Source organism: Camelus ferus, chromosome 19 (assembly GCF_009834535.1).
Source record: "Camelus ferus isolate YT-003-E chromosome 19, BCGSAC_Cfer_1.0, whole genome shotgun sequence".
Taxonomy (NCBI): Eukaryota; Metazoa; Chordata; class Mammalia; order Artiodactyla; family Camelidae; genus Camelus; species Camelus ferus.
Window position 1 is genome coordinate 35546542 of NC_045714.1, and position 22235 is coordinate 35568776.

A 22235-nucleotide genomic window follows, 5' to 3' on the forward strand; every position below is an offset into this window, starting at 1 on the left:
AGAAGGAGACCTTGATCCTTTATTCCTCTATTCCCTGCCTCCATGGACCCTGGCCTGGAGGGCCAGGCCAGCTCCTCAACCCGACCCCTGCCCTGTTCCAGCAGATGGGTTCAGAGTCCCACTGTAGCAGGTGTCACATGGGGCAGGCTATAGGGGCCTTTGATGTCTAAGCCTGCTTGGGTTTGCATTTGGGGCTTGTAGGGGCTGGGGAGCCTGGTTTGGGTTCTTGTTGGAGGATGTGCTTATGCACAAGGCCCCTAGGGCTGTGGATCCCTGCCTGCCTGCCCGCCCGCCCGCCACCTGCTAGCTGGGCCAGGCCTGTGGTTTCCTCTGAGTTCTCTCGCCCTTGCTGGCCCCCACCCAGGCTGAGCCTTGGCCACACAGCGTGATGATGAGGGATGAGTCACCACCATCGTGGGGGGGGTAAGGAAATGAGCTCCAGCCAGTGCAGAGATACAGGGCCTGGATCCAGCCGGGGAAACCGAGGCCAGAGCGAGAAGGCCCCTCAACAGAGACAGCAACAGTTGGGACTAGAACCCAGGACTCCCGACTCCCAGCTCGAGCCTCAGTTTCTTCCCTGAAGATAAGCAAATGACAGCCTCAGCCCACTGTCTTCTGCCACTCTGAGGGCCACTGTGACACTTGAGAGGTGCGATAGGGTGCTCATTCACCCTATTTCACAGGTGAGGAAACAGGTTCAGAGAGGGAAAGTGGCCTGCCCAAGGCTACACAGCAAATTAACATGTCCTGGGAAGGAAGCCCGCCGGAACCTTGGAACAGGGCTAATCACTGCCTCTGTTCCTATCCCCTCCTGGGAGTACATCTCAGAAAGCTCTTTTTGATTCATCAGTTGCCTTTTGGGCCTCCCCTGCTCCCTGGAAGTAAAGGCTACAGACTTGATAATATGGAGGGGGAAATGATGGGGGCCTCGGAGCCCACCCAAGAGAAAGCTGGGGTGACAGCCCCTGCTGTGGGACTGTCTTTACCTCTCTGCAAGCCTGGGTCCAGCCCCATGGCCTTCACCAGAGCTCCCATCCCCAGCAGCCTTGGAGCCGCCCTGGTGGAGGGGGTAAATCCATGCTCATTTGGGCCTACCAGCTGGAGCCAGAAGCACTGGGTCTGGATCTGGGGTTCTACAAGTCCTGAGTACCAGGCTGTGAGCATCCCCTGCACCTTGCTTTTTGGTGTGCCCCGCCACCACGGTGCCTGTGTTGTGGGCTCCCCCTGCACGGTGCCCATCCCGATGCTGACATTAACTTCCTTGCAAGGTGCTCTGTGTTAGGGGGCCAGGGCCACAAGCTTCTCCTGCTCAGCGTCCTGGGCCCCCCTTGTGGGCTCAGAAGGGTTAACACCCTCAATAGGAGAGTTCCTCCCCACGGGTCCCAGCCCAGAGAGCGTTCCTCCAAGACTATTTCCTGCCGCTGGGCCTTGGCCAGGCCCACAGTGACCACCCCCATGGGTCTGAGGCCGCATCTGGTTTGGATTACACCAGGGCTGGTGACGCTGCCTTTTCCTGTTGGCGTCCAGTGGCCTTGAATTCCACCGGCCACCTTGGACCCAACAGGGCAGTTGTGGGAAAAGATTCAGCCAGTGACAGGGCTGCCCCGAGGGTGTGAAGCAGCCAGGGCTGTCCTGAAGGATGTGCCCACCTGGACCCAACTCCTGCTCGCACAGCTAGCTACACACCTGTTCTTCCTTCACTCTAATGGGTGTTATTTACTGAGCACCAGGCCCTGTACCATGTGGTTCCCAGGGATACATGTGTTTCATCCCCACCCTGTTAGTGGGGTATTTTCATTATCAGCATTTCACAGGTAGAGAAACTGAGGCCCAGGGAGTTTACAGGTAAGTCCATGGGTTCCAAGCCAGTAAGTAGTGGAGTCAGGATGCAAAGCCGGCAGCCTGACCTCAGACACATCCAATCACTTCACAGCTATGTGTTGAGTCCCTTTTCTGGGCCTGGCCCTTGAGTCTGGAGAGGAATTAGTCATGGTCCCGGCCTTCAGGGAGTTCTCAGCCTTTGGAGCCCCAGAGATGGGAGGATCATAGTAAAGCTGGAAGGGCGTGGAAGAAGACACTAGCTCCAATTCTCTCCTCTCCAGTGGGAGTGATGGCCAAGCTGAGAGCAAGTAAGGAGCAGGTCTTTTCCAGTTGGAGCAAGAGGGTGTGTTCCAGGCAGCGCCAAAGCCTTGGAGCTGAGAACAAGCTTGTCAGTGGGGCTTTAGCATATGATGGAGCAGGAAATAAGTCTGGAGAAGTTGGCAGGACCCTCAAATGCCAGGCTGAACTGGGGCCATAGGGAGCCATGGAAGGGTTTGGAATGAAGGAGAGACATGGTCAGATCTGTGGTTTAAAAGGATCCCTGCTGCCAGCGATGTTGGTGAGTGGGAGGGGGAGACTGGAGGCAGGGAGGCCAGGTGGAAGTTGGTCTGCTAGAGGGGCTGTGAGGACTGTGGGGACCAGAGGAGCGAGCTGTAGAGATCACACACCTCCAGGCTGATGACTGAGAGACTGGGTGCAGGTCAGGCAGAATAGGGTTCATGTCTACTTAGTTGCCCTCTCTGAGCCTCAGTTTCCTGTCTTTAAAATGGGATAATAATACCTGCCTCCCAGGGTCAAGGCAACAGTGACATGAGATGTGCAGGTGGAGCACCTGGCCCGGGCTGCTGAGCTTCTGTTTGGTCCACAACAAGTTTTCTAGCCCTTACTTATTGCCCTGGGTGCTGGGCACAAAGCAGCCAATAGACCAAAATTCCTGGACTCCTGGAGCTTCATTCTGCTGGGGGGATGGGCGGCAGTAATACATTTAGATGGTGTTGGTGGGGCGGATGGGGGATGTGATGGTCAGGGAGACTTCTCTGGGGACATTTGAACATAGACTGAAGGGTGAGAGGGAGTAAGCCCTGTGGGTATTTGTGGAAGACCATTCCAAGCAGAAGGATGAGCAGGTGCAACGGCTGTTTGAAGTGAGGGAGCGGAGGGCCGAAGCCAGATCACACAGGCCTCTAAGGACTTGGCCTTTGGCTCTGCATGTGCCAGGGAGCCCCAAGGGGGTTCTCTGAGATTTAATCCATGGCAAATGGATTTATCCAGTTGTCCACTCAGCAAACTTTTATTGAGGGCCTGCTACATGCCGGCCTGCGGGCTAGGGGAGGGGATGAAGTGAGTAAGGCAGAATCCAGCCCCTGCCCCCACCACCAGGCTCGTGTCCTAAGGCAGAGACACAAGAACAAGTGCATACACACAGAAATGCATCATTCCACATGGCGACACGTGCTGGGTGCAGAAAACAAACGGTGCAGAGGTGGAGAAAAACCTAGGGGCATTCTATCAGACCAGGGGTTGAGGGGAGGCTTCTCTGAGGAAGTGATATTTAACTCGGGCTCTGGAGCTGAGAAATCAGCTAGTGGGGAGTGAGCATTCCAGGTGAAGGGAACAGCACTTGCAAAGGCCTCCAGGTGGAGACACTCACCACGGAGTCAGATTGCCTTAACTCAGGGCCAGAGGGTCAGACTCTTGTTTGTCTCCCACAAGAGATCAGGGCACCCTGAGGACTGTGGTCTGGAGGAGGCAGCCCTGGCCTTTCCAGGGGCCACAGGCAGGCTTCTGACCGACTGTGGGACGAAATAGGTCTCTGGGTTTTTTTTAGCCTGGAACCACTTCCTTCAGCCCCACCAGCTGCCTCCCTGAGTCACCACCTAGTTACCCGCCGAGTGGGAACGGGGATTAGGCACCCCGGGACCTGGACTGGCAGGGACAGAGGTTTTGCCACGTGCAACAAAAAGGGCAGAGAGGACTGGACTGAGGGTACAAGGCCCGCCAGCCGGGCTGTTTTAGGTTTTAATAGTTGACATAGGTTATTATATTAGTTTCAGGTGTCCAATTTCATTCTTGTTGACTGAATCGTACACGTGGTATGCAAGATGAGGTTTCCTGCATGCCAGTTCTGGGTGTGGAAATCCTTACCCCATTTTACAGATGAAGAAACCAGTACTCAGAGAGGTGAATCTACTTGCTCAAGCTCACACAGCAAGGAAGTGAAGATGCCAGGTATTGAAGCCAAAGTATGGCGTGTATAATGGTCTTCCCTCCCCCTGCATCCTCCCAGCACCGCTGCAGCTGGACTTCCCCCTGGGAGTAAATCAGGTTGAGGAGACAAGCCCCTGGGGCCCAAATATTTATTTATTTAATTTAAACACTTACATTGCAGTTTCCATGTGCCAGACCCTGTTCTAAGTACTTTACAAGTATTAATTTACGTCATCCTCACAACCACCCTGTGGATGTCAGGACTGTTAGTGTCCATATTTTATAGATGAGGGAAGCAACAGAGAGGGGGAGCAACTTGCTCAAAGTCACACAGGTAGGAAGTGACAGCTGGGATCTCAGCCTAGTCAGTTGGGGTCCAGATCCCCTGCTCTTAGCTGCTGTGCCTACTGCCTCCGGCAGCCTGGCCTTTTCGGGGTGATAGGAGCCTGGGTAGGGAGGGGATGCTTTGGCTGACGCCTGGATTCCTGGGTTTGTATACTCCCAGGAGGCCGACCTGCCAGGCTGGTTGGCAGAAACTCCCTCGTCTTCCTCATCACTGTGGTGGCCTCAGAGTGCCCGCCCTCCGAGGGAGAGGGTCTCCCCACCCTGGCCCAGGCGCTGTCTGGGGTGTGGGAAGGAGTTTGGCATGCTGGGCAGCGGAATGCCATAAACCAGGGAAGGAAGCGGGTGGGTGGGAGAGGCTCGGGGAGATAAGATGTGGAGGGTGGAGGAGCCAGCTGAGGAAGGCCCAGCCCTATGGGTGGGGGTAGCCTCCCTGGAGGCAGAGAGAGCAGAGACCAAAGGACCAGCAGGTGAAGAACTTCCTGACAGCCCTTCCAAGCTGCCAGACTGGGGTGGGAAGGGCCGGCTCTGAAGGCAGCGGGCTCCCCTTTCCTGGAAGCCCACGTGATATGCACCGCTTGGTGTGGAGGGGATTCAGAAATTGGGCAGGAGACGCCCTTTCAAGTCTGATATTCCAAGAATCTGAGCTGCTGTGATTAAAAACTCTGGAATATTCTGAAATACTACAGATTCTACCATTTTAGATTTTGATTTAGCTTAATGCTACAAGGCCACTCGACATCCTTTTTGGCTCTAACCTGCTGAGGAGGAGAAGTGGGGGCTGGGATCCCCTCCTGGAGACAGACAAGCCTCCAGTGAGGAGAGTCAGATGGGATGGCCCCTGTCCCCTATGAGCTATATAGTTGAGGCAGCAGAGGGAGACCTGCTCCTGCCTTGCTGTGTGACCTTGGGCATGTCACTTACCTTCTCTGGCCTTGGTCTCCCCATCTGTGCCGAGGTGCTCTCCTGGGTCAGCCCAGCTTAGGCATTCTGAATCTCTGCTAAGCACTGTCTACCCCATCAGGTGGGGGTGGCCAGGCAGGAGCCAGAGGGTGTCTGTTGGTCATGGAAAGAATGCGAGGGCAAAAGGCCCAGTGGGTGGGGGCCCCGGGCTGGGCAGCAAGCGGAGGGCAACATGAGATCATGGTGTCTGGGCCTCCTGGTCCAGCATCTCTGGGGATGGGATCCCTTCCAGGCTATCCCACAGGTCAGACCTTCCCTGGGATCTGTATTCAAAGAGTCAGGCTGCCCATTCCCCTCACCGCTCCCCCCTCCCCAAACTTCCCACAGGGCAAAGGGAGTGAAATCAGGAAGATGGGGACTGGTCCAGGCTCACACAGCAAGTCCAAGGCAGGCTATGAGCCCAGGGTTCAGCTTAGGGACTGTGGCTGAGGGCCTGTCTTCACTTCTTGACTCTTTTATGGGACCAGAGAGAGCGTGGAGAGCTGAGTCTGTGCTGCTGGGTGTGGCTGACTCTTCCTCACTCGCCCCCATGGCAAAGGGTGGGCAGGGGGGCTCAGCTTTCTTTTCCCCAGACCCCACCCCAGTTAGATGCTAAACCTCCTCAGGGGGTGGGTGGGGCAGGATGCAGAGGCTTGGGCTCCCCACACTGGGCCAGCCTCCCCATCCTCCCACTAACTCAGGACACAGGCTGGGAAGGGACTAGGGTCACCAGGTCTCCACAGGAATGCACCGCAGGGAACAGTGCCCGGCAGAGGCCTCTTTCCCTGACCCAGCTAAGAACCCCCGCCCCTCTCAGTCCGTTTGTCCCTGTCTCTGTAACTGTTTGTCTCCGCTCATCTCTCTCCCTCTCCCTCTCTCCCTCCCTCCCTCCCTCCCTCCCTCTCTCTCTCTCTCTCTCTCTCTCTCTCTCTCTCTCTCACACACACACACACACACACACACACACACACACACACACACACACACACACACACGACTCCCTCCCCTCCCCTTTCAGCTGTGAGGCAGCCCAAATGCCACAGGACACACCCCTTCTCCTTCTCCCCACTGCTCCACAGGTTCTGGGTTCCAGGCTGGGGTCCGGCACGCACAGTGGGGAGGGTCTCCACAGCTGGCCAGGCGTTTTTCCAACCCTTCCGGCCGCAGCAAGCCCCCACCCTGCAGGTTCCCCCCTCCATCCCGGCTCTGGAGTCTGTGGGAACCAGACAGTTGGGGCTGTCCAGCCGGGCTCGCTTCCTCCCAGGCCCCAGGGGACCTGCTGGGGGAGGAGGGAGCCACAGAGACTGAAGCCAGCGTGGCTGCCTGCTGGAGGGGGGCCTCTAGAGGAGACTGGGCTGCTTGCTCCACAGAGGGTCTCCAGGTCCCCTGAGTGTCACCAGTTGGGACGTAAGACCCTCCAGGCTACTACACCAAAGACCAGAGATGGGGTTCCCCTAGTATTCCTGGCCACTCTCTTCTCTCCCTATACGCATGATCCAGATGAGGGGACTGAGGTTCCAGAAGAAAGCCATCTGCCTCAGCAAGTCTAGTGTTGGAGGTGTAGGGACAGTGAGGTTTTGGGTCCCTAAGTCTGTTTCTCTGATGGGAGCCATGAATATATCCATTTCTCCTGCTTCCACCCAAGAGGGCAGCTGGAGAAGGCCACGGTCAGGGCTCAGGCACTTCTGATCTGTACCCCGCACAGCCACCCCTGCCCCACACAAGAGAAGTGCTTTCTTAGAGTCTCTAGGAGACCTGAGCCTCAGGTCATATGCAAAGTCCAGACAAGGGCAGTGATGCCCGCCCTTTGAGTCTTGGGTTCCCTGGCTGTGCAAGGGGTAAGGGATGCCTTTTTAGCCCTGGCATGCCAGGACTCCAAAAAAGCCCTCCTCCTTCTGGAGGCCCCCACCAGCTCTGTGCCACCCTGCATCTGCACTCAAACTGCAGGTCAGGGGCTGGGGGGCAGAGCCACACAGACCTGGTTTTAATTTCCTCTCTGCCACTTATTGGCCATTTGGAGCCAGAGCTAGGGAGCCCAATGTCTTTGGGCATCAGTTTCCACCCCTGTAAAATGGGGATAACATTCTATAGCACATAGGATTCACTGAGAGGATAAATACAAGCCTGAGACAGAATAAATGGCACAAATGGTCACAGTTATTGTGACTGTTCACAATGGGGGCTTCTGAGTCACAGAGTTTCGGGCTGGAGACTCAGCTCTTCAGCCCAGCCCATCCTCACCCCTGCCTGGTGAGATTGCATTCCTCCTCTCTCTCTCCCGTCCCCTGCTCCCCCATTCCTCTGCCTTCCTGGGAAACTCCCTGAGAAAGTCCCCAGCAGGAGAAAGCCTCATGTAGGATATTTCCATCCGGGGTCCCCCGCCTCTGCCACACGACCCCACAACTCCACTCACCCTTCACAGAACCAGGTGTTCCAGCCCTCAGCCCCCAACCATCCAGCAAACTGACCCTCATCATCACACTGGCTTTATTGGCCCTGAGAGCCACAGAGTAAATCCCAAGGGGGCCCTGCTTCCCCGCACCCCCAAGTCTGTCCAGAGGTCCTGGGGGCTGGCCGAGTGTTCACTCGCATCTTGGCTTCCTCGCCAGGCCTTCTCCTTTGAGCGCTCCCCAGATCCTAGAGTCAGGCTCAGCCTGGAGGGTGGAGTTGGGAGGGGCTCCGCAGGGACTGCCTGAGGCCGGCTGGCTTCACTCAAAGAAGAACATTCCTGGCGTCCGGTATAGACAGGGGGTCAGCCCCAGTGGATAGCTAGAGCCTCCCTGGACAGGGAAGCTGCCTGCAACCCAGGGTTCTTTGGGGTCAGCTGGCAGGGGCAGTGGGGCTCGGAGGGAGGCTGGAGGGGTGGGTGGGGCAGGGGAGGGGGCTGCTGAGGACAAGAGGTGCTCAAGGCCTGGGTCAGTCCCCACGCAGAAATTCAGTGCCTGCAGCCGGCACTGGTAGCTGCTCCCGATGGCCGCCTCAGAGGTCAAGATGGGCGCAGGGGTCTTGCTGAACCCCTCAGCCTCAGAGAAGCTGGCAGGAAAGCCAAATGCTGGGCACGGGGAAGACGAGGTGGCCATGGGGAGCTCCCCTGGGCCTGCAGGCTTGGGCATGGGCATCTCCTTGGGCTCTGCAGGTGGCCGAGGCCTGGCATCAGGGGTTGCTGAGCACATGCTGGATGGCAAGACCCCCCCTGGACCCCCAAAGCTTAGGCCCTTGGGCTCCGGCAGCTCCGGCGGGAATGTGCACTGCCTGCCGGTTGTGGCGTCGGGGGCTCCTGGGTCCTGGCTGGTGGCTCTGAGGGGTCCGCGGCGTGCCTTGGCAGGGCCCTTGGCGCCCTCGGTGCCTGCCCGCCGGGTGAAGCGCCGGCGTCGGCGCAGGAAGCTGCCGTGCTCGAACATGTCGTGGCAGTCGGGGTCCAGCGTCCAGTAGCTGCCCTTGCCTGGCTTGCGATCATCGCGGGGCACCTTGACAAAGCACTCGTTGAGTGACAGGTTGTGACGGATGCTGTTCTGCCAGCCGGGCCGGTTGTGGCGGTAGAAAGCAAAGCGGCCCATGATGTAGCGATAGATACCGCTGAGCGTGGCCCGCTGCCCCGGCGAGCTCTGGATGGCCATGGCAATCAGGGCGATGTAGCTGTAGGGTGGCTTGGTCGGCTCGGCTGTTGGGGCTAGGGGCCCGGCTGGGGGCTGCTGCTGCATGCTGACCGACTGGGTTGACTGGGCTGGCCAGGCTGGCGGCTGCCGGAACCGCAGGGGCCAGGCACGGTGTCCAGGGCCGGTGTCCGGTACAGCCTGCCCAGGCTGGTTAAAAGGGCCACTGGCCCAGCCTCCCAGCCTGGAAAGGCAAAAAGGGGTGGGCCCGCCAGGCTGCCCTCCCTTCCTCCCCGGCCCCCCTCCCTCAGGGCCCAAGAGGGGCGGGCAGGAGAGGCCAGGACTGGGAAGCTGTGAGCAGCTGCCAGGGGTGAGGAGATGGGAAGGAAGGGACTGAGACCCTCAGCCTATATGTGCTGGGTGGTGGTGGCCAAGGAGGGACAGGATGTGAAATTGAGCGAGACAGAGACAGAAACAAAAAGAGACAGAGGCAGAGATGGGCAGAGACAGTGAAAAAGTCAAGGGGACAGAAACAAAGAGAGGTAGGGACATAATAAGAGGGAGACAGGAACACACAGAGAAGACAGAGGCAGAGACAGAAAAAAGAGAGACACACAGAGAGCCAGCCCCACACATACACACTGTCCAGAAAAAAGTTAGAATCACTGAATGAGAAAAAGAAAGAAATCTACAGAGACAGAAAGAGGGAGATAGACACACAGACACACAGACACATTCACGCACTTGTGGGAGAGGAGAGAAGAATCTGTGCCTGAGCTAGAGAACTGGGAGTCCCTGAGAGAAAAGCCTCAGGGGCTTCTCGAATTCCCACCCCTAATTCTCCTTTTCTCCTCTCCTCCTCCCAGGCCCATAGTCTACTTTCTCCTCCCTGCAGTGTAGAGCCCTGGAGGTCACAATATTCCCTGGCCTCCGAGCACTGGGGTCTAGGCTGGTTGGAGCCCCTAGGATGGTGATGAGGGCCAGCCCAACCCCGTTTGCTGAGCCCTGGCGCCCTCTAGTGACTAGCATGGGGAGGACAGACATCTGGACAGAGATACCCACCCTCCCAAGAGGCTCTCAACCAAATTCCAGGCTGAGCCTCAGTTTCCTATCTTTAAAATGGAGCTGATGACTCTGCAGCTGTCCAGGCCATGGTGGGGAGTCAACAGGCTCCCTTACACAGAATCCAATGCCCTTTGAGAGCCTAGCACAGAGTAGAGGTTTGGGCATGGCTGATGACTGTCTCCCTGAGCTGAGGCTCCCCAATAGCTTCAGCCTTGGGCTAAGGGTATAGCGAAGCCCAGAACAGACAGTCAAGCCTTCTGAAGGACAGGGCAGCCTCTTCATGCTCTCCCACCCACATGTCACCAGGTCAGCAGGCACCTACTGTGTGCCCCTCTCCATGCCAGGCAAGCTTCCCTGCTGCTTTCAACATTTACTTCTCAGACCAACTGTGATCAGAGGCCTTGAGAGCTTCTTTTGAATAGCTGAGGAATCTGAGGCTCAGGGAAGTTAAATGACTTGCAAGCTAGTGAGTGACAAAGCTGTGATTTCAACTCAGGATTCTGTAACTCCTTAACACTGCTTCTTCTGAGAGGGGCAGGGGTAGAGGACAGGCAGTTTCTGGGCCCCCACTGGAGAAAAGGCTGTGAACCCCAAGAGTGCAAGGACTATGATGTTTTGCTCTATACCTAGTGTCCAGCATCTGCCTGAAACAGAGTAGATGCTCAAGAAATATTTGTTGAGTGAATTTAACAGTGATTGGATTGACTTCTGTCCTTTGTTGAATCATACAGTTTCCCTCATAAAATGTATCACTAAAAGAGATTTATTATGTTGCCATCTGTAAGACGATTCTTATAAAATCAGAAATCAGAAAAGGTAAAAGGTCTGATATCTGGGGTAGAAAATAGTGATTTCACTGACAAGGTAGGGTCATAGCCTTCATGGTTGAGGGGTTCCCTCCTGATTCCCAAACACTCCTTACAATTTACAGTTTGCAAAGACTGGTGGGGCTTGGGGAGGGGCTGGACTCTTGGCTCCCACTTTGGCTTCTGCCATAGGCTTGTGTTTGGGGGCCTGCCTCAGTTTCTCCAAAGACAGTATCCACTGCTGGTGGTGGTTGTAGTTAACATCCAAAGTCAAGGGTTCAGGCCAAGTGCTCTGTTTTGGGAAGATCCTCCTCTCACTACTCCCCACTCATCCACAAAGAAGAGAGACTAGTGGCTGGTGGGAAACTCTGAGCTCCTCAGAGGCCAGGCAATTATGTTACTGGTTGGTCTCAGTCTAAAGCACGCTGAGGATCTAACTGTTGGTAAACCTAGCTTGAAGCAAACCTTATAACGGATCAATAGCGGGTAAGGTATGCTATAGGTAAACCGCTATAGGCATGTCAAGCTCTCAACAAAAAGCTTAAGTCTTGTTTCTGCCCTAATTGCTGCTTCTAGAACCTCAAGGTCAAGTTTGGTTCTCAAGCCTGAGGTCCCAGGCCCAGCTGCTCCGCTGTCTGCCTAGGCGCCAAGTTTCTGGGCTCCATCTCCGCAGCTAAGTAGTTGAAGGGCCGTGATTGGCTTCCGCTGTCCCCACCTACCTGGGCGATGGGCGGGGCGAGACTGCAAGTTCCCTGCTCAGTTGGGGCATGGCTGAGGTGAGGTCTGCACCCTTTGGGGGCTGACTTTAGAGGGTACGGCAGGAAGAAGCAGCCGCTTAGGGTTGACTCAGCTGTATCAGCAGGTGAGTGACGCTGTCGGGGATGCGGGCCTGGGGACCCGCCACTGAGGCAACTGGCCGTGGCGCTTCGAATGTAGGAGGAGCTCGCGGGCGAAGACTGGCTCCACCTGCGGAGGTGGGGGTGGGGCAGTGAGCCACCCTCTCCTTTACCCGCCCCCTCTGTTCTGAAGTGACAGACCCTCCCCACATGCATTTTACACGCAGGGTCTTACAGAGCAGAGGGTCGTACGGCAGGTCAGGGGAGGAGCTGGGACTGGAGGGAGAAGCAAGGGGCCATTTAGAGGGAACTGGAGTGTGTGGCTCTCTGCTGGAGTGGGAGGTGACTCACGTGGGCCATGATGAGCCGCTCTTCGGGCTGGTCAGGGGGCCCCGGGTATTCCTCGCCAAAGCACAGCCGGATCTGGTACTCAGGCTCTGGGCGACCATCCTGCAGGTGGGCGCGCAGTTCTACGAGCCAAGATGGGGCGTCCCACCTGGTGCCTACCTTGTGCTCACATCCTATGCCCATGTCCTGTGAACCCACATCGTGTAAGCCCACATCCCCATTGTGTGACTGTGTCCTACACCCACATTCACGTCCCTATCCCTGTCTCATGTCCCACATCTGCTCTCACTTCTGGCCCTCATACTCCATGCCTCAAGCCCCTATGCTCACTACCACGCCTTTATGCCCATCCCATGCCCACTGCCATTCACCTATGCCTATCTTGTGCCCAGTGCCTCTGATGCCCACGCTATGCTTAAGGCCCTATTACAACACACGTGCCCAAGTCCTATGCTTATGCTCCACACCCCATGCCCCAAGCCTGCCCCGTGCCTACACCTCCCATACGCCGAAGTCCATATCTGTACCCAGCCCTCCTGATGCCCATATTCACTCCCACTCCCAGTGCTTCTGTGTCATGTCCTTTGTTCTCATGCCCACCTCATGCCCAGCATCCTCAAGCCCATCACTCTGTGGCCACTATCCTCTGTCCGCGTCCCTTTGCCCACCCCTGTGCCCGGCCACTCTTCCCGGCGCCGCCAGCCACCCCGCAGTCGCGCTCTTACCCGCGAGGAAGCGGCGCGTGTCGAGCAGCTGGCAGGTGTGCTCGCGTTCCAGTTTGTTGGGCCGCGCTCGGTGCGGGGCGAGCGGGCCGCGCCAGTACACGCGGCCCTGGCACAGGCGCTTGGCGAAGACGCCCTCGGGCGCCACCCACAGCAGCACGCCGCGCTCCAGGTGGGGCAGCAGGCGCTGCAGCACTCGGGCTTCGGGCGGCGGCTCCGGGAAGCGAACCTGCGCGACGCGCGGCGGCGGCCCCAGCAGGCCCTCGGCGGCCGCGGCGGCTGCGCGCGGGCTCAGGCGGCAGCCCTCGGCCGTGCGCGCCGTGGCTTCACGCACCAGCTCCGCGCCGTAGAAGAGCCGCACGTGCAGCCAGCAATCTGCGGGAAGGGGAGGGGGAGCGCGCCTGGCGTTGGTGGCGCCCGCTCCCCTCCCCCACGACGGGGCCGGGCACCCACCTAGGGAATTTGTGGCGCTCCCTTCGGAGAAGCGATACTACTACTACTACTAGTAGTGGTGGTGGTGATGGTAGTAAACAACAGCAACTTCCAGTATAAACGGACTGGTAGTTGAGCTTCAAAAGCATAGGGTCTGGGGCCATCGGTACAATGGGGGCATGACACATGACACTGAGGCTCCAACTTTTGGGATTGTAGGAGCTTCTTCCCAGCAAATATTTTAATACTGATAGAAATAATAATAATAAAAAAAAGTAACAATGGCAACAGCAACAACAAACAGCAGCCTCCCAGATAAAGAGCCAGCAAAATGCTCAATGGTTAGGGCTGTGGCTCTGCAGCCAGGCTTCTGGGGTCTAATCTCTCACTGCCACTTAGGAGCTGTGACCTGCTGATAACTTACTCAGGATTATTAACTGCGTAATCTTGGGCAGGGTTCTTAACCTCTGTGTCTGGTTTCTGCAACTCTAAAATGGGGATAATGGCAGTATATCTCACAGGGCTATGTGCAAAACTTAGAAGGATGCCTGGCATAAGCTAAGCCCTCAACAAAGGTTAGCTGGTGTTGTTATCTGGAGTTTGGGCAGGGTGGGAGACAGAGGCTATCTGGCCCCAACCCTGGGCCCTCCCCAGTTCTGCATGGTGGTCAGAGGAGAGGGCCTTCAGATTCCTTACCAGGGTTGCTGAAGTCGTCAGAGGGTAAGGGGTCCCAAGGGTGTGCGGGTTCCTGGGCCTGGTACCCTGGGGAAGGAAGGGAAGCAGTAAGGCATCACCTCACCCTGGGTCCCTCGACCCCTAGATCAAGGTCCCAGAAGAGACCGGGGAGGAGGCAGGGGTGGGTGAGGAGACCCAGTACTTACTGTGGTCAGCCAAGGGGCCTGAGAGCAGGGCAGCTGGCGGCAGGGAGCCCTGCTGGGCCAGCCTGGGGGGCCGCTTCTCGTTCTTATCCTCTGTTGCTAATCTGGAGCCATCCTGAGCATCAGGAGAAAGGGTCTGTAAGGATGGGAGAGGATACCTGTGGGCCATGGGAGTTCCCAGACAGTCTGCACTGGGGCAGAGGGAGGTCTGGGCAGACTGAAGGCCAGCTGGGGTTGATAGGGACTTGAAGGTTTCAGAGCTCAAGATCTTTTCCCCCGTGAAGGCACAGAGAGAGTTGTGGGGGGTGATGGCGTCAGAGATGAAGTTCATTGTGATAGGGAGCAAAGCACTAGGAGTGAACGAGGAGACAGAGGTGTTAGAGAGGTGGGGACAGAGTGATGGCGGGGGTAGTAGGGACAGTGGGATGAACTAGGCTGATGGGGGGATGGGAACAGAGCAATGAACCATGGGTGAATGGGGATAGGTGATGGAGTGGAGATAGTGGAGTGATACAGACAGTGATGGAGATAGAGGTGATGGCGTGATAGCAATGGTGAGAGAGCTAGAGGTGATGAAGGTGAAGGGGATACAGTGAGGGAACTGGATCTGAGTGGGTGAGTGGGGACAGAGTGATGGACTCAGGGATGACAGGGGAGAGAGGGTGAATTGTGAGAAAATAGGATTGATGCAGACAGAGCGATAGAGATGAAGATGATAGAGGTGATGAGATAGAAATGATGGAGGCAAGGAGATTAGAATGAAGGAGCTGAAAATGATGGCAGAGGTAGCATAGCGGTAGGAGGTAGAGCTGATAGAGGGACAAGGCTGGGCAGGAGCTGACGGAGGGATGAGATGAGGGTGCTGGAGATCATAGGGGGCGGTTTGGGTGCAAGGTGGCTGGGCTGGCAAGGCTGCAGGGGCTGGAAGACACTGACCTGGTTTGTCCTGCAGGCCGGCTCTGTCACTTCTCCAGGGGGCTTTTGCTGGCTCTGGAGAATGTCTTCCTCTTTATGGGAAGCACAAGCCCTGGTAACTGGGTGGGATAAGAAATAGCTGCTTGTTTCCTGGGCCCCAGGGGGAACCCCGTCAATCTTGTCTGAGATAATGACCCCAGGCAAGAGTACCCTAGCTCACTACATGATCTCAGGCAAGGCTTCCCTCTCTGGGCCTCAGTTTCCTCCTTTTTGAATAGGGAGATAAACTGGGTGGTTTAAGGGTCCTTCTTTGTTTCCAGCCCATGGGTTTAAGCCCAATAAAGCCCACCATTTCCCATTTTAGAGATGGGCAAAGTGAGGTCCTTATTGCCCAGAGAGCCTCAGCTACTACCTCCAGGGGAAGGATAGTACCTGGGCCATTGGCACCACTGGACATGAGCCGGTAGACCTTGTAGGGGTTGGAGATGTCCAGCTGGCTGCGCTCACGCACCTCACAGAAGTCGGCACTCTTGTTGAGGGCACAGCGGAGCCGCGTCTTCCAGGTGGAGGGGTCCTCCTTGTCAATGCCCTCCAGGTGCTTGCCCTTGTATATGGCCCAGGCCTGGGAGTGAGCAGGGGCATTTGGGGAGGAAGAGCCTGGGAGAGGGGGCTGATGCCATGCAAAGGGATGAGGGCTGCCTTGCCTCCTACCCCTCTCCCTCCCTCTGCCCCTCTGCCCCTCTGCCCCCCACCCCTCCACCTCTCTATCCTTCCTTCTCTTCCTTCCTCCCTTCAGCCAACACATATTCCTTGAGCTCCTGCTATGGACCAGGCCTAAGGTAGGGACTGAATGGGGAACCAGACCGACATGGTCCCTGCTTTCAAGGAGCTCAAGTCTAATGGGAGAGGACACTGCAAACAGTTAATAGGACATAATTCTGTTTCAAATTATGGGTTGTGATAAATAAAAAATAAATAGGACGAGGGACTATAGAATGATGGCAGGGATTTGCTCCCTGGAGAGCCATAAAACGAAATCCCTAACTACTGCTACATACAAAGTGGACTCCAGTTGCTTAAAAAAAAACAAAAGTAAGAGGTAAAACCGTAAACGTAATAGAAGATAATGTAGGAGAAAACCTAGGGGGCAGAGAATGCTTCTTAAACAAAACTTCAAAGGCATGAACCATAAGGCAGGAAAAACTGCAATGGCTGAAACCAGCAAGGGGCTAAGATCTAGAACATACAGGAACTTCTGCAAATCCATAAGAAACAGGGAGCATCCCCTAAAGAAAAAATTCTTATCAAAGGACAAGAATGGGTAGTTTAGAGGAAACCAGGAGCTGTTGAGCATAGGAGGAGGTGCGGAAACTCATTAGTGCCAGAGAAATAAAAATATGAGACATCACCTGGAAGCTTACAAATTTTAGCCAGTTGGATAAACCAGTTGGGATGTGGACACTGTTGGTGGGTACGGGTGGAATGGGTGCAGAGCTTCTGGATGGTAATCTGGCATGCCTCGTCCAAATAAGTATAAGCATCCCTTGGGAGCAGAGATTCCAGTAACAAAGGAATTCTCACAGAGGCTTAGGAAGGGACCGGGGCAAGAAGATGTTATTTGTGGTCTGGAAAGCAAACTGTGTCCGTCCCTGGGAAAGTAGATAGGGGTGTGCATGTAATAGATGCCCAATATAGAGTCTATGCAATATCTAGAAGCATCCAGGAGCAACAACTTAGATGGACAGGGAAGAAGAGTAGATTTGCAGAGCGTGACCCTGAGTGAAATAAAAGTAAGACACAGAATGAGTCTATCACACAATATGATGCTTATAGGGTAAAAATACGCACAAAACAGCAATGGCCCACTTTGCAAGAAAACATACAAACCAAAGGTATTCATTAAGTACATTAGAATAACTGTTGTGGTAGCAGGACTAAATACATAAATAAGAAATATGAGGGGCTGCTTTACAGAGGGTGATCAGAAAAGGCCTCTTGGAGGAAGTGGCATTTGGGCTGAAGTCTGATTGAAAAGAAGGATGGAGTCCAACAAAGAGCTGGGAGAAGGCTGTTCTGGGTAGAAGGAACAGCAAGTGCAAAGGTCCTGAGGTGGGATAGGTTCAAGGAAGTCCAGTGTGCCTGGAGCAGAGTAGTCAAAGGGGAGGACAATTGGAGATGTATTGCTCGCATTGATCACATTCAGGGCTGGCGGGGATTTAACTGATAAATCACATTCAGTTATTGCCCTCAGAGATCCCAGGACACTGAACAGAAAAGCCACAGATCCTATATTGGTGCCACTTAAGTGGTGAGACCTTTAAGGCTTGATTTTGTTGTCTGTAAACTGTGCTGATAATACTTAACCTCACATGGTTGTGGTGGGTGTAAGGTGAGTGGTCTGTTTTGTGCTTAGCATGGTACCTGGCATACAGTCAGTGCTCATTTATTGCAGTACTTATTCACTGTATTAAGGATGCTCTAACTCAAAGGTAACCTGGACTCAAGGCACAGGGTGCTGTCACCTCGATGAGACAGGGATCTTTGGAGACACTGCTATGTCCCCAAGCACTTAGAGTGGCACTTGGCACACAGGAGATGCTCAATAAATATTTGTGGAATAAATCAAACTGGCTCTCGAAGGATGAGTAGGAAGTTGCCAGGTGGAGTGATGTTCTTGACAGGGGAACAGCTTGAGCAAAGGCATGGAAGAGCATGGTGCATTCAGGAGACAGTGAGCAGCCTGGTGTGGCTGGAGCTGGTGTGTGTGTGAGGGTATATGTATAGTTGATTCTTGTTATTCATGGTAGTTGTGTTCTATAAAATTGACACAAACACTGAGTTAGCGAACCCTGAACCATTGCTCTTAGGGGACATACAAGGCTAGGTTCCTGCGAGGCTCTGGTCACACCATTTTTATCAGCTGATCAATACACATCCTTGTATGTGTGTTTCTGTTTAAGGACACCTTATTTAATGTAAACTGTTGATTCATTAACAGTGAACTGATGGCCAGCAGCACTATAACTCACATCTGAAAGAAACTTCTCTGACATGCGGATTTTCTCTGAAAGGCACATCACAGCCTTCTTGTGTTTAGAACAGTGGACAGCACTACAGCACTGTATAGGCTTGGGGGCCACTTTAAACAGTGGAATCACCAACAAAAAGCACAAAAATATTAAAAACAAGGCACTAAAGAGGCTGCAAAAGGACATCCATTTACAGTAGAAGAGCTGAAACTAGAGTTGTCGCCTTGTTCAATCTCAGGTCAGAATGTGTACGTTGATGACTCATTTTTTTTGCCATTCTGCACATGACTGTGAATGGCTGCAAAAGTGCCTTGAGTATTGATTTGGAGATTATAAATAATTTTAGCGAGTAAGCAAATTTGCAAATGTGGAATCTGTGAATAATGAGGATTAACTGAATATGGTGGAGGAAGGAGAAGAGGAATTAAGGAAGAAGAGACAGGTTGAAGCTGGATCATGAATGTCCTGGAAGGCCAGGGCGTCACACGTATGTGTCAGTGGTGGGTTGAGGGATGAATCAAAGCATCCCCAAAGAGAGACAAGGAGGACCAGCCCCCAGAATCTCCCACTTCTAAACTTAAAGGACAGGCCAGGTAACCACCTCTTCAATACTTTTTGAGCTCCTTCTGTGGGCCGGGCTCTGTGCTCAGGGTCACCACCCCCAGGGAGCTGGAGGAGAAAGACTCATACAAAGCACTCATAATTCATAGGAAAAGTTGTTCCAATGGAGAAAGCAGAAGGAATTAGGGATGACTTGGGGAGAAGCACTAAGTTAGAGCTTCATAAATGCATTGAACAAGTGAATGCATCAGGGAAGGCTGTCTTGAGAAGTTTAAGCTGAGCATGATGGAAGTTGACCAGTGAAGGTGGAGGAGAGAGGGTGTTCCGGGCAGGGTGAATGGACGGTACAAAAGTCTCATGGTGAGAGAGACACGAAGCATTTAGAAACTGAAAGAACTGTCTGGTCAGTTCTATAGTTGGGGAGGGAGTCGAGAGAGATGGCGAGAGGCCAGGGAAGAGCAGTTCATGTAGGGCTTTGAGGTCATGGTAACGTGTTGGGACTTTCTCACAAGAGCAATGGGAAGCCATGGAAGGATTTGGAGTAGGGGAGTGCCAAGGCAGGATTTACATTTAGAAAGAACCCTCCGGAGGTCTGAGGGGAGAGCTGAGGGATAGGGGAAGCAGGAAACTCATTGTTCTGGTGAGAGATGGTGGGAATGGGTCCAGGTGGATGGACAGAAGAGGAAAAGCCTAGCAGGCCTCGGTAATGGATTAGAATAAGATTGGAAGAGAAGGGAGTAGCTAAGGTTCAGGTGCCTGGCTCTAGGGTCTGGGTGGCAGTCACTGCCATCTCCCATTTTGGGAAACGCAGCCGTGTGTAGAGGGGAGCCAATGAGTGTGGTATGGAGGAGGTGCTGAATTTGAGAGGTCTGGGGTCACTAGACTTAGACTAGCAGGCCTGAGGTTTGGAGAGAAGGGTCGGAACTATTGGGCTCCATGCTGAGGCTGTGGAAGGAGAGAGTGAAATATGAGGGAGGAGGTCCAGGAGTGATTGCAGAGAGCCCCAAAAGAGGAGGAGAGGGGATGGAGGCTGAGAAGTAGGGACCAGGAAGGTAGGAGGAAAACAGGTCAGGGTTGGAGTGGGTGGGGAGACAGAGATTCTGGGAACCAGGTGAGAGCGTTTCAAGGAGGAGGGAGGGTCCACTAGACAGACTCACCCAGGGGTCGGAGAAGATGACAGTGATGGCATCCTTGGACTTGGCAATTAGAGGCATTAGCAGGAGGGAGAGAAACCAGACTGTTGGGGGGTGGGGGTGAGGAGGAGCAACTAGGGGGCTATGAGTGAGGGAGTTGATGACCAGAAGACCTTTTCTAGGTGCTTCACCCTGGGAAGAGAGAGGGGAGGCCAGAGTAGTAGGAGCTGGAGGCAGCCACGGTGTTTGGGATGGTGGCGGTGGCCTGGTATGCAGTTGGTTGCTTATTGCTCTTGGGAGACATTCCTGAGTTTAAATCTTGTTGGGAAAGAGCCAGTCTGGAGAAAGTTAATGGTGATTGGGGTATTCCTGGAGGAAGTCCCTGAGAAGGGCTGGTGTTGGGAAGCACAGACAATGTCCTCAAGCCTCGAGAGGTTGGCAGTTTCGAGCTGAGAAGTGGAGGGAATTCCCAGCGGTGGCGGTGGCTGGGTCTAATTTCCCCAGAGAGAAGGGAGGAGTGGTTCCCTGTGGGGTGGGGGTGGTGCAGGTCATGCAGTCCTGGCTGATCTGTTTTAAGAGGGTCTGGGAGGGTCTCCCTTAAGGAGAATTCTACCCTCGACCTAGAGACGACTGAGGTTAAGAGCTGAGCGAGGGGCTGAGGTGACAGGGCGTCGGTCGTCTGTCGGTCGGTCGGTCGGAGCGCTGCGACCGTGCGCAAGCAGAGCCCTTTGGGACCCGGGCCGGCGACCCTCGGCCCCCGCCCCCTTACCCTGAAGAGCGCCGCGTCCTTCTGCGCCCGGTAGCCCTGCTTGGCTGCGTGCTTCCAGGGGATGCGGAAGAGGGTCTTGCCCGCGTCCTCCCAGCGCAGCCCGGCGTAGCGCCCGCTCTCAATCTGCGCCACCAGCCAGTCGCGGAGGCGCAGGGGACCCCCGGCCCCCGCCATGGGCCGCCTGCTGTCGGGGACCTTCCCTTCGTCCCTCCGCCAGGGGTCGCAGGCCATCGGGGACGCGGTGGGGTGGGGGTGGAGGAAACAGGTCTGGGCCACCCGGCGACCGGACCCCAGGGCGACAGGGGATCGCGGGGCCACCTGGATGGCGCGCGGAGGTGGCGAAAGCGAAAGTCTGGACTGACAGTTTCGCTTTCTTTTCCGCTCCTTATCCCCGGGGGCCCTTTCCTTTCGCCCCTCCCCATGTCAAATGGCCTGGAGGGCGTGGGGCCTTGCGTAGGAAGCAGCACTGTGGGACGCCAAGAACCACTGGCGGGTAAGGGGTTGGGTAGCCCGGGTTCTGCCTGTCCCTGGAGGGGAGTCCCTGTGGGCAGGCAGAGGCGCCATTTGCCCCACCCCTGCACCTGTTTTCTGCTCTTCCTAGCCGACTGGAAACTTAGTCTCTTTCCAAGTCCTGGACTACAGAGGTTGGAAAGGCATAGTCCTTCTCAAACAAGCTACCAGCAGAACTGGGAGGCAGAGACTGATTTAAAACGCACACTCCTGTAAAATGATTATAAATCAATAAAAAAATGTTAAAAAAACAAACAAACAAACAAAACGCACACTCCTAGCCTCCATGCCAGACCTGCAGAATCAGATTTTCTGGGCAAGAAGCCAAGGTACAAGCATTTCAGCAAGTTTTCCCATGGAACTCTGATCCAGGTGGTCCACGAGTCACACTTGGAGAAATATTTCCTTAAATGTAGGGAGTCCCCTTTTCCTGACCATTCACCACAGTACTGGGCCTGGCTAAAGCCTTTCCTGCAGCCTCCATTGGTTCTCACAACAGCCTGTGAGATGAGTATGATTATCTATTTTACTGTTAAGACTGAGGGTCTATAACAAGGTCACAGAACTAGTGCATGGAGAGCCAGGCTCTGAACCTGTGACTCAGCCCCCAGAGCCTAAACAGTGCCCCTCACTGCCTCCCAACACCTCTACCTGGAGTTTTTGGATTTCACAGACTGCCCCTCCCCACCAGGGAAGTGTATGCAATTTTTTTCCACATTTATGCATTTTTCTAGGGTTTGTATCTTTCATTAAATTGTCAAAGGAGGGTTGTGTTATGAAAGAGGTCAAGTAGCTCAGACTGTTCACCCCTTGCTATGTACTTGGGGGAAACTGAGGCTCAGAAAGAGAGAGAAACCACCCCTCACTGCAACCAGCACAGAGCTGGAAATCCAGCCAGTGTTGACCAGAGGCTAGGAGCACCAACCCTCATGTGTGCCTGTCAGGGGTTGTACCTTCATGCTCGCCATCTTCTGTCCTCATATGCTAGCAGCCACCCAGTTCTGACACTTCAACAATGGGGCATGAAGAATTTCATACTATTAAATACAAGAGTAATAATTACATCTAAGCAAAGGTCTCGATTGTGTCAGGCAATCTCTTCATTTTTCTGGAGGGCAGAGTCATAGTAATGAAGATGGGGTCCACAGCCAGGCTGCCTGGATTCAGATCTCCGCCCCACCACTCACTAGCTGACCACTTTGGGCGCCAACCTTGGTTTCTGCATCTGCTAAATAGCAACACCGACTTCATAGGGTGGCTTGAGGATTAAATGAGATGCCGGTGAAGTGTTTGGCACTTGGCCCCGCCCCTAGTGAGTGCTCAGT

General features: G+C 54.7%; 2 protein-coding genes across 5 annotated transcripts; both read right to left on the reverse strand.

The window, feature by feature from the left end:
• Positions 1 to 7782: 7782 nt before the first annotated feature.
• On the reverse strand, positions 7783 to 11691 carry FOXS1 (forkhead box S1). Its single transcript, XM_032462079.1, has 2 exons — positions 11497 to 11691; positions 7783 to 9150 (listed from the first exon to the last, which is right to left on the reverse strand). Exons 1-2 carry the CDS (start codon positions 11544 to 11546, stop codon positions 8022 to 8024), a joined length of 1179 nt encoding a protein of 392 aa, XP_032317970.1. The 5' UTR covers positions 11547 to 11691; the 3' UTR covers positions 7783 to 8021.
• Positions 11602 to 20978, reverse strand: LOC106728960 (interferon regulatory factor 4-like). 4 transcript variants are annotated; one of them, XR_004313200.1, is made up of 8 exons: positions 20401 to 20978; positions 15341 to 15578; positions 14930 to 15027; positions 13997 to 14129; positions 13812 to 13877; positions 12687 to 13058; positions 11965 to 12063; positions 11602 to 11743 (listed from the first exon to the last, which is right to left on the reverse strand). XR_004313200.1 is itself a non-coding variant. In XM_032462077.1 (8 exons), the coding sequence occupies exons 1-8, from the start codon at positions 20629 to 20631 to the stop codon at positions 11633 to 11635; spliced, it is 1347 nt and encodes a 448-aa protein (XP_032317968.1). In that variant the 5' UTR covers positions 20632 to 20966; the 3' UTR covers positions 11606 to 11632. The 4 variants fall into 4 exon arrangements, 2 of the variants coding, with proteins under 2 accessions (XP_032317968.1, XP_032317969.1); XM_032462077.1 differs by having other exon boundaries at positions 11606 to 11743; positions 11965 to 12083; positions 13997 to 14108; positions 20401 to 20966; XM_032462078.1 differs by having other exon boundaries at positions 11606 to 11743; positions 11965 to 12083; positions 15341 to 15530; positions 20401 to 20789.
• Between the last annotated feature and the right edge of the window lie 1257 nt (positions 20979 to 22235).

Coding starts and splice junctions, on each gene's coding strand:
- LOC106728960 (XM_032462077.1), bottom strand. CDS start 20,631: ATGGCCTGCGACCCCTGGCGGAGGGACGAAGGGAAGGTCCCCGACAGC. Junction 15,028..15,340: donor CAGTGGTGCCAATGGCCCAG/GTACTATCCTTC, acceptor TATCCCACCCAG/TTACCAGGGCTTGTGCTTCC. Junction 13,878..13,996: donor AGGCCCCTTGGCTGACCACA/GTAAGTACTGGG, acceptor TTCCTTCCCCAG/GGTACCAGGCCCAGGAACCC.
- FOXS1 (XM_032462079.1), bottom strand. CDS start 11,546: ATGCCCCAACTGAGCAGGGAACTTGCAGTCTCGCCCCGCCCATCGCCC. Junction 9,151..11,496: donor TCGCCCCGCCCATCGCCCAG/GTAGGTGGGGAC, acceptor TTGCCTTTCCAG/GCTGGGAGGCTGGGCCAGTG.